Here is a 13,662-nt window from a genome sequence, read left to right on the forward strand (position 1 = left end):
GGTATTTATTCCTTTTAATACTGTAAAATTCTGCAAACGTTCTGTTAAACATTTCACTATGCTAATCTCTATTACTTACAGCGGCTAGGTGGGCTGATGTCCATTACAGTCAAAGTTGGATTATCTATGTCACTTCCCCTCCTTCTTATTCGACTATCATCATATTCTGTGGTAAAGATACTGCTTCCACTACTAGTGCTTAAGGAGTGATCAGTTGGACTGAAACTCACGGGAGACCGGAAGCTGGTCCCCTGCGTCCTTCTAGCTCTTGGAAAAGTTTTTCGACCTACAAAACAAAATAATAATTACCTTAACACTTTTATTAATATGTTGTAATTAAATGCTTTTAAAATTTGTGATGTAAGGAACAGAAATCTGTCCTGTAACAAGGCCAAAAAAACTGAAACAACGATCATTATTTGATTACATGCTTTAAACCTAAGATTTTTTTTTTGAGTTCAAGAAAATACCTTTGTTGGCAGTAAATCATAAATCAATAATGAAAATACAAGGGAGAAAACAGGTGAAAGCAGAAATGAAAAGTAGGGGAAAAAAACGAACAGGATCTGAATACAAATTCAAATAATTTCTTATGCTAATACAGATATATGCACACATTCATAAAATCATAGAATAGAACTCCCTCAATTTGGGATAAAAAGTAGAAAAAATATATTTTATGCTCATTTCTAATCAGGACTTAAAATATAAACCAAAGTTTAGAAGTTTATAGGTAGCAATATTTTTTCCTTAGAAGGGCCATGTAAGTATGAATTTCATGAAGGAGTAACTTTCTAAATGATATCATTTTTAATTACTTCTTTTCTTCCAAGGGAAAGAAATATTATGAGGTAAGTTGACATAATGCTAAGATGTTATTATAGTTTTACTTATAATATCTTTAAAAAATTAGGCAGAAAACTAAATGACGGAGAAGCAAGTTTGTTTCTAATGGTTTACATATGAAATTTTTATTTTCATTATTTTTGAAAATTTTCACACACTCTTCTTGTAGTCTGATTGCCAGCATCTTACCATCATTATAGTCTTGATGGTGATATGAAATATGATACCGCCTTGGATATGTTCCTCCTTTTCCAAATTTCTCAAAGATAGGGTTATCAAAGTCTATTAAGACACATAAGAAACTTATATGTTACTAAAAAAGTCAAATATTTCTGAAGATGAAAAACACATTTACACATTTTTATTTCATTTAAAGACAAAGTCCCCTCTCTCTCCCAGTAAAAACATTATTTAATGACATAAACATTAAACATTCCGAATGTTGATAATCTAACCTGAAATTTCCTGATGATTATCTGGGTAGCTCTGTGCCCTTGGCATTCGTGATTTTGGATAACTTTCTCTAAAAGTAGAAAATGTCACATTAAATTGAAAGAATGTAAATAAGACATTAAAAAAAATTTATACCATATCAATATCTGTATGCATGTGTGGAGACTATATGCATGTCTCCATACAGATATACATACAGATATTTATATATATAGGCGCGGGGACAGAAAGGGAGAAGCTCACTCTGAAATATTAACATAACTGAAAAAAGAGAAACTTGTTCTTAAACTCTTAATTGGTACATGTAAGCAAAAAACCTATCTTACATGAACCCACAAAGTACAGTGGTAAGAATGTTCCTCTTCGGCTTTACAAAGAGTTTGGAAATTCGTGTTTTCATCCTAGCTCTGCCACTTAACTAGCTGTTACAACGTGGCAAATCACTTTTCCAGACTGATTCCACACTATAAAAAGGAGATAATTTCTAACTCATGAAATATATTTATTTCATATTACTATTTCTCTGAATTTCTTAATGTTTTAAATGGCTATCTTGAAGTAGACGAGTGCAAAGACAAAGGCTTCATGAACACAGGTAACAAAAAATTAAATGTATATTGCCATAAAATATTAGTTGCCATATTTTTACAGTTTGCTTTCACAAACTAATCCCAGAGGAAATTAAAAAGGTAAAGATTTTTTTTTAATCCTCATCCAAGGATACGGTTATTGATTTGAGAGAGAGAGAGAAAAAAAATCAACCCGTTGTCTCCTGTACCGGGCCCAGCCAGAGATTGAACCAGCAACCTAGCTATGTGCCCTGACTGGAAATCAAATACACACTGCAACCTTTCGGTGTAAGGGATAACACTCCAACCAACCAAGTGACCCAGCCAGAGAAATAGGTAAAGACTCTTCCATTCTTTTGTTTTGTTTTGTTTTGTTTTGTTTTGTTTTGTTTTTTGAGAGAAGGGGAGGGAGAAAGAGGAGAGAAACATCAATGTGAGAAACATACATCATTGTCTTTTGTACGCACACCAACTGGGAACTGAACCCACAACCTAGGCATGTGCCCTAACTGGGAATAGAACCAGCGACCTTTAACTTTGCAGGACAATGCTCAACCAGCTGAGCAATACCAGCCAGGGCAAGATCTAATAAAGACACTGAGCCTGTGTGCTACAGGGTGACTCTGTATACTACAGATGAATAGCATCCTAACTGCAAAGGAGTGAGGGTGCACTGTCACAACAAATTCAGTTGCTATTTGACCCACCTTATGTTCCTGAACAGCTATTTTACAAAACAAAAATACTTAAATTTTAAATCACAACCAACATACTGGGCCACAACTACTAAGAATGTTATTTATAATTCGATGCCAGAATGAACATAATCCTAAACAAGTGAAACAGCTCACAAAATCTCCAAAACATATTAATAAAAAATTTGATAGTAGTTTCGCCAACACAGTTTTAAAAGTAAACTAGCATAAATCCTAAGTTTGCATTTAGCTCCAAAACACAAGTTTGGCAAGCAGGAATGCTCAAAATATTATAATCAGACCTGATAGATTTTACTGAGAATATGGCGGAGGAGTGAATGGGAGTCACGCTGACCTCCTCCCAAGACCAAACTGGAATTGCGACTAAATAGTGGAGTAATCACCTGGAAAACAATGGAACGATAGTGGGAGAGGAGCCTTGGAGCCGCGGACAGTGGATTCGACTCTCACACATCCCAATGGGTGAGAAGTGCGGTGGAAGCTCGAGAGGGTGGGCTGGGTGCCCACGGGCCCTAGCACCAGAGGGACATTGAAACGGCCAGTTAGCTTCCCCCGAGAAGAACGGGGTCCGAATCATAAACAGGAACTGCCAAACTACAGCAGCTAAAACCAAGAAAATACACACAAAGCGCAACCCCCAAAAGCTTAGAGGCGCTCTCTGCCAGAGACAGGTGGCTGGGGATGCAAAGAGACATTTAAAGGGCCAATGCAAAAATTGCAGTGGCAGCCACCCTCCTTGATCTCGGGGTAGAGGCGGCAGCAGGGTGGGCTGGTGCCTGGGAAAAGACTGGTGAGGAAAACTTTGTGAAGAGAACTGACACGGCGGCCGGTGGAGCCCCGGTGATAACGCACCTCCCACTCTGCAGCTACCATCTCCCTCAGGCATAAGGGAATCAATTAACCTGCCTTTTGTGCGCTCCGCACACAGCTTGTATGCGTGTGAGCTGTGGGGCTGAGTGCAGACTGGCTGGGAGAGCCTTGAGGAGAGACTGGAGACGGAGGCGTTGGGGAAAGAATGGGAGGAGGAACCAGGGAGTCCCGACTCCCTCCCTGTTCTGTAGTCTCCATTGTGGGCTGGAAAGGCACAACCCCAAAGAGGCAGAAGCGGGGCGCGCATGAACCAGACTGCCCGCGATTGAAATGCAGTCCGCACAGGTGGTGGATCCTTGGCCGAAGGGGTCACAGAACTGCCCGGAGACCCCTGAGGAGAGACTAGAAAGGGAGGCGTTGGGGAAAGAACGGGAGGAGGAACCGCGGAGTCCCGACTCCTTCTCCTTGCCATAGTATCCATTATGCTGGAAGAGGCCACACCCCCAAAGAGCCAAAAGCCGAAAAGCACACATAGACACCCCAAAACCACCCAGTACAGGCGCACACACTTGCGCCGAGTAACCGGCAAGGGTTGGCGAGCATGTGTGTGACCCCCGCGGGCTGCCGAACGCTTGCACCGGCCGGCAAGGCCTCCCACAGATTGGCACCAATAAGGCCTGCGAGGGAGTACACAGAGCGGCAAGGGCAGGCATAAATTGACCCAACCGGCCCGCGATTGCGGAGCAGCTCACAAAATTAGTAGATCCCGGCCTAAGGGGTCACAGAGCTGCCCAGATTCCCTGGAGGAGAGACCGGAGACAGGATTATCCGGAGAGTCCTGGAGCTGACTTCCTCCCATTTCCGTAGTCCCCATTTGGCGAGGGCAAACAATGCACCCAAAGAGCCAAAAGCGGGGAAAACACACAATAGAAGATCCTAAACTGACCAGTGCCGGGGAGCTCGTGGGCCAGGGGGCCTGACCAGTACGCTAGGTCGCGAATAAGCCCCCTGGTCTGGGGCAAGCGCGCGCGCGCCCAGGCGGGCAGGGAATCCTGCCGCGCCGGGAGCGCACTCAAGGAGCCCGCGTAGGAGTGCAGAGCGATCCCAAAAAATACTCCAGCCCTGACCGAAGGGGTCACAGAGCTGCCCCAAACAGAAGTTAAGACACAGACAGTAGACTCCTGGAAAGCTCAAACAACAACCCAAGGTCATATACAGGGTCAAAAACTGACATCATCAGAGGCAGGCCCAGAAAGAAAAGCAAAGGGGAAAATAAATAAATAAATAAATAAATAAATAAATAAATAAATAAATACCCACCTACTACCATAGAAGTTTAATCCACAAAGTTAGGAAATCTAGACAGTCCAATTGAAGCAGAAGCAAAAATAAATAAAAAAATAAGTGAATTACCTAACAGACTCTCACAAAAATGGGAAGAAAAAGAAGTTCCCCCCAAATGAGTGGAAAAGGGGACTCCCCACAGAGAGAGCTAAATGAAATAGAGGCAAGGGAACTATCAGATATGGAATTCAAAACAATGCTTCTAAGGAAGCTCAATGAGCTCAGCCAGCTCAAAGAGAACTATGAGAAACTGCAGAGAAACTATCAGGATCTTACAGCAAACTATATCAGCCTGGAAAAGGACATAGAAACTATCAAGAAGACACAAGGGGACATGAAGAATACCATTTCTGAATTGAAGAACACAGTAGAAGGAATCCAAAGCAGGCTGGATAAAGCTGAGGATCGAATCAGTGAGATGGAGGATAAGGTAGAAAAAAGCTCCCAAAAAGAACAAGAAATGGAAAAAAGACTCAAAAGGAATGAAGAGGCATTTAGGGAAATGCAGGACAACCTGAAACGCAATAATATCTGTATAATAGGGATACCAGAAGGAGAAGAAGAGGAGCAAGGGATAGAGAACCTCCTCGAAGAAGTAATGATGGAAAATTTCCCTAATTTGAGGAGAGAAAAGCTCTCAAGGATCCAGGAGGCACAGAGGACCCCATTCAAGAGGGACTCAAGGAGGTCCACTCCAAGACACATCTTCATTAAAATGGCAACTATCAAAGACAAAGAGAGAATCCTGAAGGAAGCAAGGGAGAAGGAGAAAGTAACAGACAAGGGGGCCCCCATACACCTAGGAGCTGACTTCTCAACAAAAACACTACAAGCCAGAAGGGAATGACAACAAATATTCCAAGTCATGAAAAGCAAGGGCCTACAGCCAAAGCTGCTCTACCCAGCTAGGCTCTCAATTAAAATAGAAGGGGAAATACGGAGTTTCCCAGACAAGAGAGGGCTAAAAGAATACGTCTCTACCAAACCAGCACTCCAAGATATGCTAAGGGGAATGGTTGAAGCAGATGAAGGAAAAGAATGAGAGAGAAACACAGGTACAAAGAGAAAAGATGAGTACGTTTCTATCAGTAATATCTCTCAATGTGAATGGACTAAATGTCCCAATCAAAAGACACAGGGTAGCTGAATGAATAAGAAAACATGACCCACACATATGCTGCCTACAAGAGACCCACCTCAGAGCAAGAGACCTACACAGATTGAAACTAAACAGATGGAAAAAAATATTCCAAGCAAATGGGCGAGAAAAAGGCCGGGATTGCCATACTTGTATCAGACAAAGTAGATTTCAAAACAAAGGCCATAAAGAGAGACCCAGAGGAACACTTTATAATACTTAAAGGAAGAATCTATCAAGAAGACATCAACATTGTAAACTTATATGCTCCCAATAGAGGAGCCCCCAAGTTTATAAGGAAATTGTTGGATGACTTCAACAAAGATATAGACAGCAACACACCGATCGTAGGGGATTTCAACACCCCACTGTCAAAAATGGACAGATCTTCCAAAGAAAACATTAATAAACATATTGTGGCGCTGAATGACACACTGAATCAAAGAGACTTAACTGACATATATAGAACCTTACATCCCAAAGAAGAACAATACACATTCTTTTCAAATGCTCATGGCAGTTTTTCAAAGATAGACCACATGATAGGACACAAAGCAAACCTCAGCAAATTCAGGAAAACTGAAATAATACCAAACTTTTTCTCGGACCACAAGGGCTTGAAACTGGAAATCAACCTCAAAGAGAAACTTCAAAAACTTACAAACTCATGGAGACACAACAGTAGACTATTAAACAACGAATGTGTCAATAATGAGATAAGAGAAGATATCAAAAAATTTCTGGAAACACATGAAAATGAACAGACAACAGTCCAAAACCGATGGGACACAGCAAAGGCCGCCCTGAGAGGGAAGTTCGAAGCAATACAGGCTTACCTAAAAAAGATAGAAACATTTCAAATAAAAGACCTCACACTACAACTTCAAGAACTGGAGAAACAACAACAAATAAATCCAAGAGCAAGTAGAAGAAAGGAAATAGTCAAGATTAGAGCAGAACTGAATGACACAGAGACGCAAAGAACAATTCAGAGGATCAACCAATCCAGAAGCTGGTTCTTTGAAAAGATAAATAAAATTGACAAGCCTTTAGGCAGACTCAGAAAGAAAAAAAGGGAGAGGACCCAAAGAAATAATATCAGAAACGAAAGAGGAGAAATAACAACTGATACCACTGAAATCCAAAGGATCGTCAGAAACTACTATGAACAATTATATGCCAAGAAATTTGAAAACCTCGATGAAATGGACAAATTTTTAGAAAAGTATAATCTCCCAACACTGAAGGAAGAAGAAACAGAAAGCTTGAACAGACCGATAACAGCTGGGGAAATTGAAGCAGTCATCAAGAAACTCCCGGCACACAAAAGCCCAGGGCCGGACAGTTTCACAGGAGAATTTTACAAAACATTTCAGGAAGAGCTAACCCCTGTCCTTCTCAGACTATTCCAAAACATCCAAGAGGAGGGAAGACTCCCAGATTCTTTCTATGAGGCCAGCATCACCCTGATCCCAAAACCAGATAAAGACCCTACAGAGAAAGAAAACTACAGGCCAATTTTGCTGATGAACACAGATGCTAAAATCCTCAACAAAATATTGGCAAACTGCATCCAGCAATACTATCAAAAGATTATCCACCACGATCAAGTGGGATTCATCCCAGGCATGCAGGGATGGTTCAATATACGCAAATCAGTAAACATGATACATCACATAAATAAAAGACAAGACAAAAAACACATGATCATCTCGCTAGACGCAGAGAAAGCATTCGATAAGGTACAGCACCCATTTATGATCAAAACACTCAGGAAAATGGGAATAAATGGGGCATTCCTCAACATAATAAAGGCCATATATGAAAAACCTACAGCCAATATCAAACTCAACGGGCAAAAACTGAAAGCTTTCCCACTTAGATCGGGAACACGCCAAGGATGCCCGCTCTCACCGCTTCTTTTCAACATCGTATTGGAAGTCCTAGCCACAGTGGTCAGACAAGAGAAAGAGAGAAAAGGCATCCAAATAGGAAAGGAGGAAGTAAAGGTATCATTGTTTGCAGATGACATGATAGTGTACACAGAGAACCCTGTAGACTCTACCAAGAAACTCCTCAACCTAATAAGTGAATTTGGCAAAACAGCAGGATACAAAGTCAATACTCAGAAATCAAAGGCATTTTTGTACACCAGCAATGAAATAGAAGAAGAAGAAATCAGAAAAAAAAATACCATTCAATACAGCATGGAGAAAAATAAAGTACCTAGGAATAAATTTAACCAAAGACGTAAAAGACCTATATGCAGAAAACTATACAACATTGAAGAAAGAAATTAAGGAAGACACAAATAAATGGAAGCATATACCGTGCTCATGGTACCATATGATCTCACCTAGAAGTGGAACCCAACCAACAATACAAAGATGCAGGGAAAATAAGACCAGCAACACTGAAAGGAAAAGAAATCAACAGAGACAAGAGGGAAGGAGGGATGGGGGGCGGGGAAAAGGAAGGGAAGGGGCAAGTCAAGGAACATATAGCAAGGACTCGTGGACAAAACCAAAGGGGAAGAGCTGAGGGAGGAAAGGAGGGAGGGGGCAAGGGAAAGTGGTGGGGGGTAGGCAGAGACAAATGTATTTGAAAAAATAAATTTAAAAAAATATTATAATCAGATATCATTTTAACTAACAATGATACTGAGCACCATGAGGTAAAGGGATTTTTCCAAACGATAAAAAATTCATTTGCCGTAAGTATAGACAAGTATTATTACATTCGTCTAAATGTAGCACAAAAGTGTTGATAATTCAACACACTGTGTATATACATGTATTTTACCCACATATGATAAGAAGCAAAAACTAAAATCAACATTACCCATCCAAAGGACTATCAAGTGATGGACAACTTCCTGAGCCAGAATTTTCAGGGCTGCTTAAAAATAATGGGTCCAGCATCTACGAAAACACAGTTTCACCATTTGATGTTATATACCCAGATGTTACTGTTTTTTTGAGAAACAGCTTTATTATGATACAAATCATATAACATAAAATTCACCCATTTAAAATGTATTATTTAATGGTTTTTAGTATACTGAGAATTATACAATGTTCACAACGATCTTAGAACATTTTCAGTACCCTAAAAAGAAACCCCATACCCAACAGCAGTCACCCTCCCCCACAGAGTTTCTCATTTTTAAATGTTTAAAATGCAGCTGTCCCTTACAGGTAGGCTATAACTTCAAAATTTCCTAAGAGAAAAATATTGCTTCTCTATGGACTGTTAGCTAAACAATTAAAAGCTAAAAAATTTCAAATAATTTTGCTTACTGTAAACTGAACAAAGGCCCCACTCAAATGAGACTAATGACATCATGACTGCTACATTATTAGAAAATGAAAACTGCAATAGTAAGCAGCCAATGTAATGTTAAGAAAACAACAGGCACTCCATGGAAATACTTCAATATTACTAAACGTTTAATAACATTTTTTCTATTTTGTTTGTTCATTAGACTCCACAAAAATATGAAATGCTTTATGAATCCGCATGTCATCCTTGTGCAGGGGCCATGCTAATCTTTTCTCATGGTTCCAATTTTAGTCTATGTATTGCTGAAGTGAGAACTTAATTTTTTAAATATTTTAGAAAGTTGACAAACCTTACGTTCACAAAGTTAAATATTTGTAGTTTTACTATATCTTTCAAACATTAATTTAAAAATCTAAATATTAACCCCAGGATTACAAATACATGCATTCATTCATTCAAGGGTGGGCAATGTAAGATAATCGGTCTTATTCCAGCTTTCTTTATGCATGAGTGGATACAGGCACGTGTAAATTAGTGGGCATTTTCTTACATTTTTTACTATTTTGTTCACTTAAGGAAGGTAAGCGGTTAGAGAAGAGGTGTGTATACACACACACACACACACACACACACACACACACACCCCCACCCCCACTCCGCCCCCCAAACCACACCGACCTTGACAACATCCCTTTAAATAAAATGAAAAACCATATCCAACTTATGCTTACTTGGTCCATGCTCTCAGGAATAAACTCTCCTTCGCTGTTGATACTGGTGAATGACCCATTGCGGGCAACCTGATGTAATTCATCTGGAATGTATCCTGGGGGAGGGGAGCTTTGATCTCTACTAGTGGGACCTCAAAGAAGAATATTATATGGTTTTATAAATATAAGCATGGAATCAATTTTTGTTTTAATTAAATATACACACAGAATTTCCGAACTACAGTACCAACAATTTTCGCAACTGACACCCAGTTTTTATTAAAACTTATCAAAACATTCATGTCTGTAAAACTTCAAATATTTTTATACTGTTCTAAACTCCCACCCTACTATAACAATTAGCCTCACTGTAATATTAATTTCAATTTATTAGGTGGTATGTTCTTCTGACTGCTGACAACTGCATTGTGGCGCTGACAATAATACAATAAAGATCTTTAGATAAATGCCACTGCTTCTGAATTTCCAGAGGTCATTTGTACCCAGGTATTTCCCCTCAGTGTAATTTATGAAAGGAGTCATGATGTAGTAGAAAGAATACAGGCTTTAGAGTCAGACCTATGTTTACATGCCAGTTCTAGTTATTTATCAGCTGTACGTCTTTGGGAAAGTTATCCAACCTTCAGAAACCTGTTTCCTCACCTGTAAACATGGGACTGAATACCTCCATTGCAAAAATATTGTGACTGTAAAATTATTTATAATGCACATGTGCTATGCACATTTGCCTCCAAGATTTTCTTTCCATTCCCTCTCTTTAATCTTTAGAAGTGTAAAATGAGATGGATTCTTAACCAGTTAGCCCATATTAGAGTGTTTGCAACTTAATTTTATTCTTGGGCACCTAAAATTAGGCATTTTTTTTAATTTTCTTTTTTGTGTGTGGCAAGCCATAGAAAATCAAAGAAACTAATATAATTCATCTAATTAATCATTTAAGTTCTTATTAGACAATAATCCACTTTATTATTACCTGGTTGTCCCAAAATAAGTTTCTCTCCTTTGCTCCTAATTTTTTGAAATTAAACTATAAAAAACATATGGGGAAGTTTTATCAGCATTAAAAGATTTATTTCTTTAAAAAGTTTTTGCCTTATGTAAGGGGGTCATTTTAAGTATGAGCCAGTATTTGTTAGTGATGAGGTAGGGGGAAAAAAATAAAATGATTACCTAGAGATGTGCATAAATGAGATAATTTTCTACACTTGACTCTAAAATGATTATGAACTCAACTATAAGCTAGGGCTTGATTTGGCCTTTTTAATAACTATGATCACATTGTCCCTAATATTGTTATTCTTTTCATATATGCTTGATTGTAAAATAAAACCATATACCTATTACTAAAAGGAGACAGGGGAAAAACAGGACTATGAAAGTTTCTTCATCTCTTTACTTAGTAATTTTTCTTAACTTTTGTTAGTAATGGGTATGCCAACACACTCTTGGTCAAGACCTCCACAAGAGTATAGATTCCGATCCCAAAGTAAGTTTTTTCTCTAGCTACCTTTTATGAAAATAATTAAAGGTAATAATAGTTCATAAGTAAAGAAAAAAGATAATGGTCGTATCTATCAAAGCCATTCCAAGTTTAAAGAGGTGCCAATGAAAGACCAGTAATTTTATACTTTACAATTTCCAGTTTCTTCTTAGGCTGGCAGTGAAGTCAAACAAGAGTGAGACATTCAATACAATTTTAACTAAAAATGAATTTAAAATGCCAATTTAACTAATGCACTTAGCTTGTCCAATGCAACTAAAACAAATTGGTAATTCTTTACTTTAAAATAATGGGTGCTATAAGGAAAGGGAATAAAGAAAGAAACATATAATTAATAATAGTCAAAAAGTAGTCATGCTTCCTGGTTTAAAAAGCAAAATGTATTTAAAAAGTGTTCTCTCAATTTATTGCTACAATTATTTCATGATTTATACATGTGGGAAACTGATCTTAGGTTAATTAGAGAGCTGGAGTCAGAATTCAGGTATCCCTACTGTTCTTTCACCAAAACTTTAAATTATATAAATATATCCAAATGAAGATGAGAAATTTTTATTTTACTTGTATATTATCACCACTGCTGACAATTTCAGCATTTCTGAAAACAAAAGTAGAACTTATGTAAGACTGACACTGAGAAGGAGTAGCTTTTTCAAACAGAAGATAAATAACCAATTTTTCTTGGTGATTCATGTGTTAATTTAACCTTCTCTTTCATTATTAACAATCCCCTTCTGCTATCAATCACATCTCTTATTTTGTCATACTCTCCTGCTTCCTACCTATTCTTCTGTCTCGCCTCCTCTTCTAGTTCTCCCCTTCAAACCCATCACTCAAATATGTTTTCATGCTATCTTTAATGACCATATTTACTGCCCAATCTGTTAAAAACATTTAGACTAGTGGTTTTTAAACAATATAATGCTCTTATAATATAAAAATAGATTATCAATGCTTTATTCAAATTGAAGATTGGGGAGTTCAGAGCACTTCTGCCCAGCCTATGCCCCTTTAATAGGCCTCCTTTAAAACACAACGGCACATAGCATCCACACCCACTTCTCTTTATACCACAAGCTTAATTATAACAGTATATTATTAATAAGAAATAAAAACTAGATACTAATAAAGTAATAAAGCGTAATCTGAAAACTCTTAGGACTCATTATTTTAATAACATTCCTGGCATTAACTAAAAACTTAGAGAATGGTTTATGAGCATAATCCATCCATTAATTTTAATATATTAAAATACTTCTTTTAATTTTTTCCCTTCAGTTTATTTGTACAGTTAAAATTTCTTTGAGTAATTTGAATTTGTTCAACATTAAAATACCCTGGGGGTACATAAAGAAAGAAAATATTTAAGTTAGAGATTGCTAATTCTGTAATACTTGACATAATTTTTCAAGGAATGTCAGATATTAGAAGATAGTTAACTAAGAGAAATTACAGAAAGTATGGAAACGGGTTGCTATTTTGGGGGGTTATGTTTAAGATACATAAAAGGATAGAGAAGACACTGAGAAATCACCCATTTCATGATTCAGGCACTAGCTTTCTCACCTATTATAGGAAGCCGTTTTTTCCTCTCTCCTCCAAGTACTGTGTTATCCAAACCATCTAATGATGGCAATGGTTCTAAATTAGTAACCTATAGAGGAAAAAGGATGATTAATGCTATTCTTTCCCTTTAAGGCTTTAAACAGAATCCTCTCCCCTATTAAAAACTATCTAGATATTCTAAATTGTTTGTGAGTCTTATCAAAGCTACTACTCTTTGAAATTTTAACATAGTTTTTCCCAACTTCTCAGTTCCTGCTAGTTTCTTATGTACAATATAGTATACTTGTAATTTTGGCTATATAGTTTCAAAGAGCAGGGTATTAAACTATAGTTACAATTAGTAAGTTTTCATTTAACCATATTGAAAAGATACCAATGATTAAAGAATGTAACCATGTTTTATATATTGACATTTCCAGGCATAAATCCTACAATCCTTACTGAAAAAAATCCCAATTCATACCTGTGTACTTCCGTTTATTACAAGTAATATCTTGAGGCTCTTCATATGAATACTACGATCCAGCAGTTCCACAGCTTTCTCCAAGTCATCTTGAGTGGTTAATGGAATTACCAACTAAACAGAAAGGAATATTAGGAATCATTTAGAAATCATGCAGCCATCTCACCAGGTCAAGTGCTTCCAGAAGCATCTCCATTACTATGAAGTTATAACACAACTCTCAAAATACCTTCCTCTTTGATT

General features: G+C 37.8%; 1 protein-coding gene and 1 non-coding gene across 2 annotated transcripts in view; both read right to left on the bottom strand.

Moving 5' to 3' along the window:
* Positions 1-13,662, bottom strand: part of MAP3K2 (mitogen-activated protein kinase kinase kinase 2) — a 113,057-nt gene that overhangs the window by 12,771 nt on the left and 86,624 nt on the right. The window contains exons 6-12 of the mRNA XM_054575048.1: positions 13,420-13,533; positions 12,957-13,044; positions 9,890-10,020; positions 8,718-8,797; positions 1,302-1,369; positions 1,036-1,128; positions 80-286 (exon numbers count right to left, since the gene is read on the bottom strand). Of these exons, the coding sequence (XP_054431023.1) occupies positions 80-286; positions 1,036-1,128; positions 1,302-1,369; positions 8,718-8,797; positions 9,890-10,020; positions 12,957-13,044; positions 13,420-13,533 (781 nt within the window). The remainder of the gene's footprint in view (positions 1-79; positions 287-1,035; positions 1,129-1,301; positions 1,370-8,717; positions 8,798-9,889; positions 10,021-12,956; positions 13,045-13,419; positions 13,534-13,662) is intronic.
* Positions 9,368-9,473, bottom strand: LOC129071872 (U6 spliceosomal RNA). Its single transcript, XR_008529298.1, has one exon. It is a non-coding gene; the product is annotated as a U6 spliceosomal RNA (small nuclear RNA).

The sequence above is a fragment of the Pteronotus mesoamericanus genome, unplaced genomic scaffold, assembly GCF_021234165.1.
Source record: "Pteronotus mesoamericanus isolate MK-2021 breed Mesoamerican mustached bat unplaced genomic scaffold, CSHL_Meso_final contig_27, whole genome shotgun sequence".
Classification (NCBI taxonomy): domain Eukaryota; kingdom Metazoa; phylum Chordata; class Mammalia; order Chiroptera; family Mormoopidae; genus Pteronotus; species Pteronotus mesoamericanus.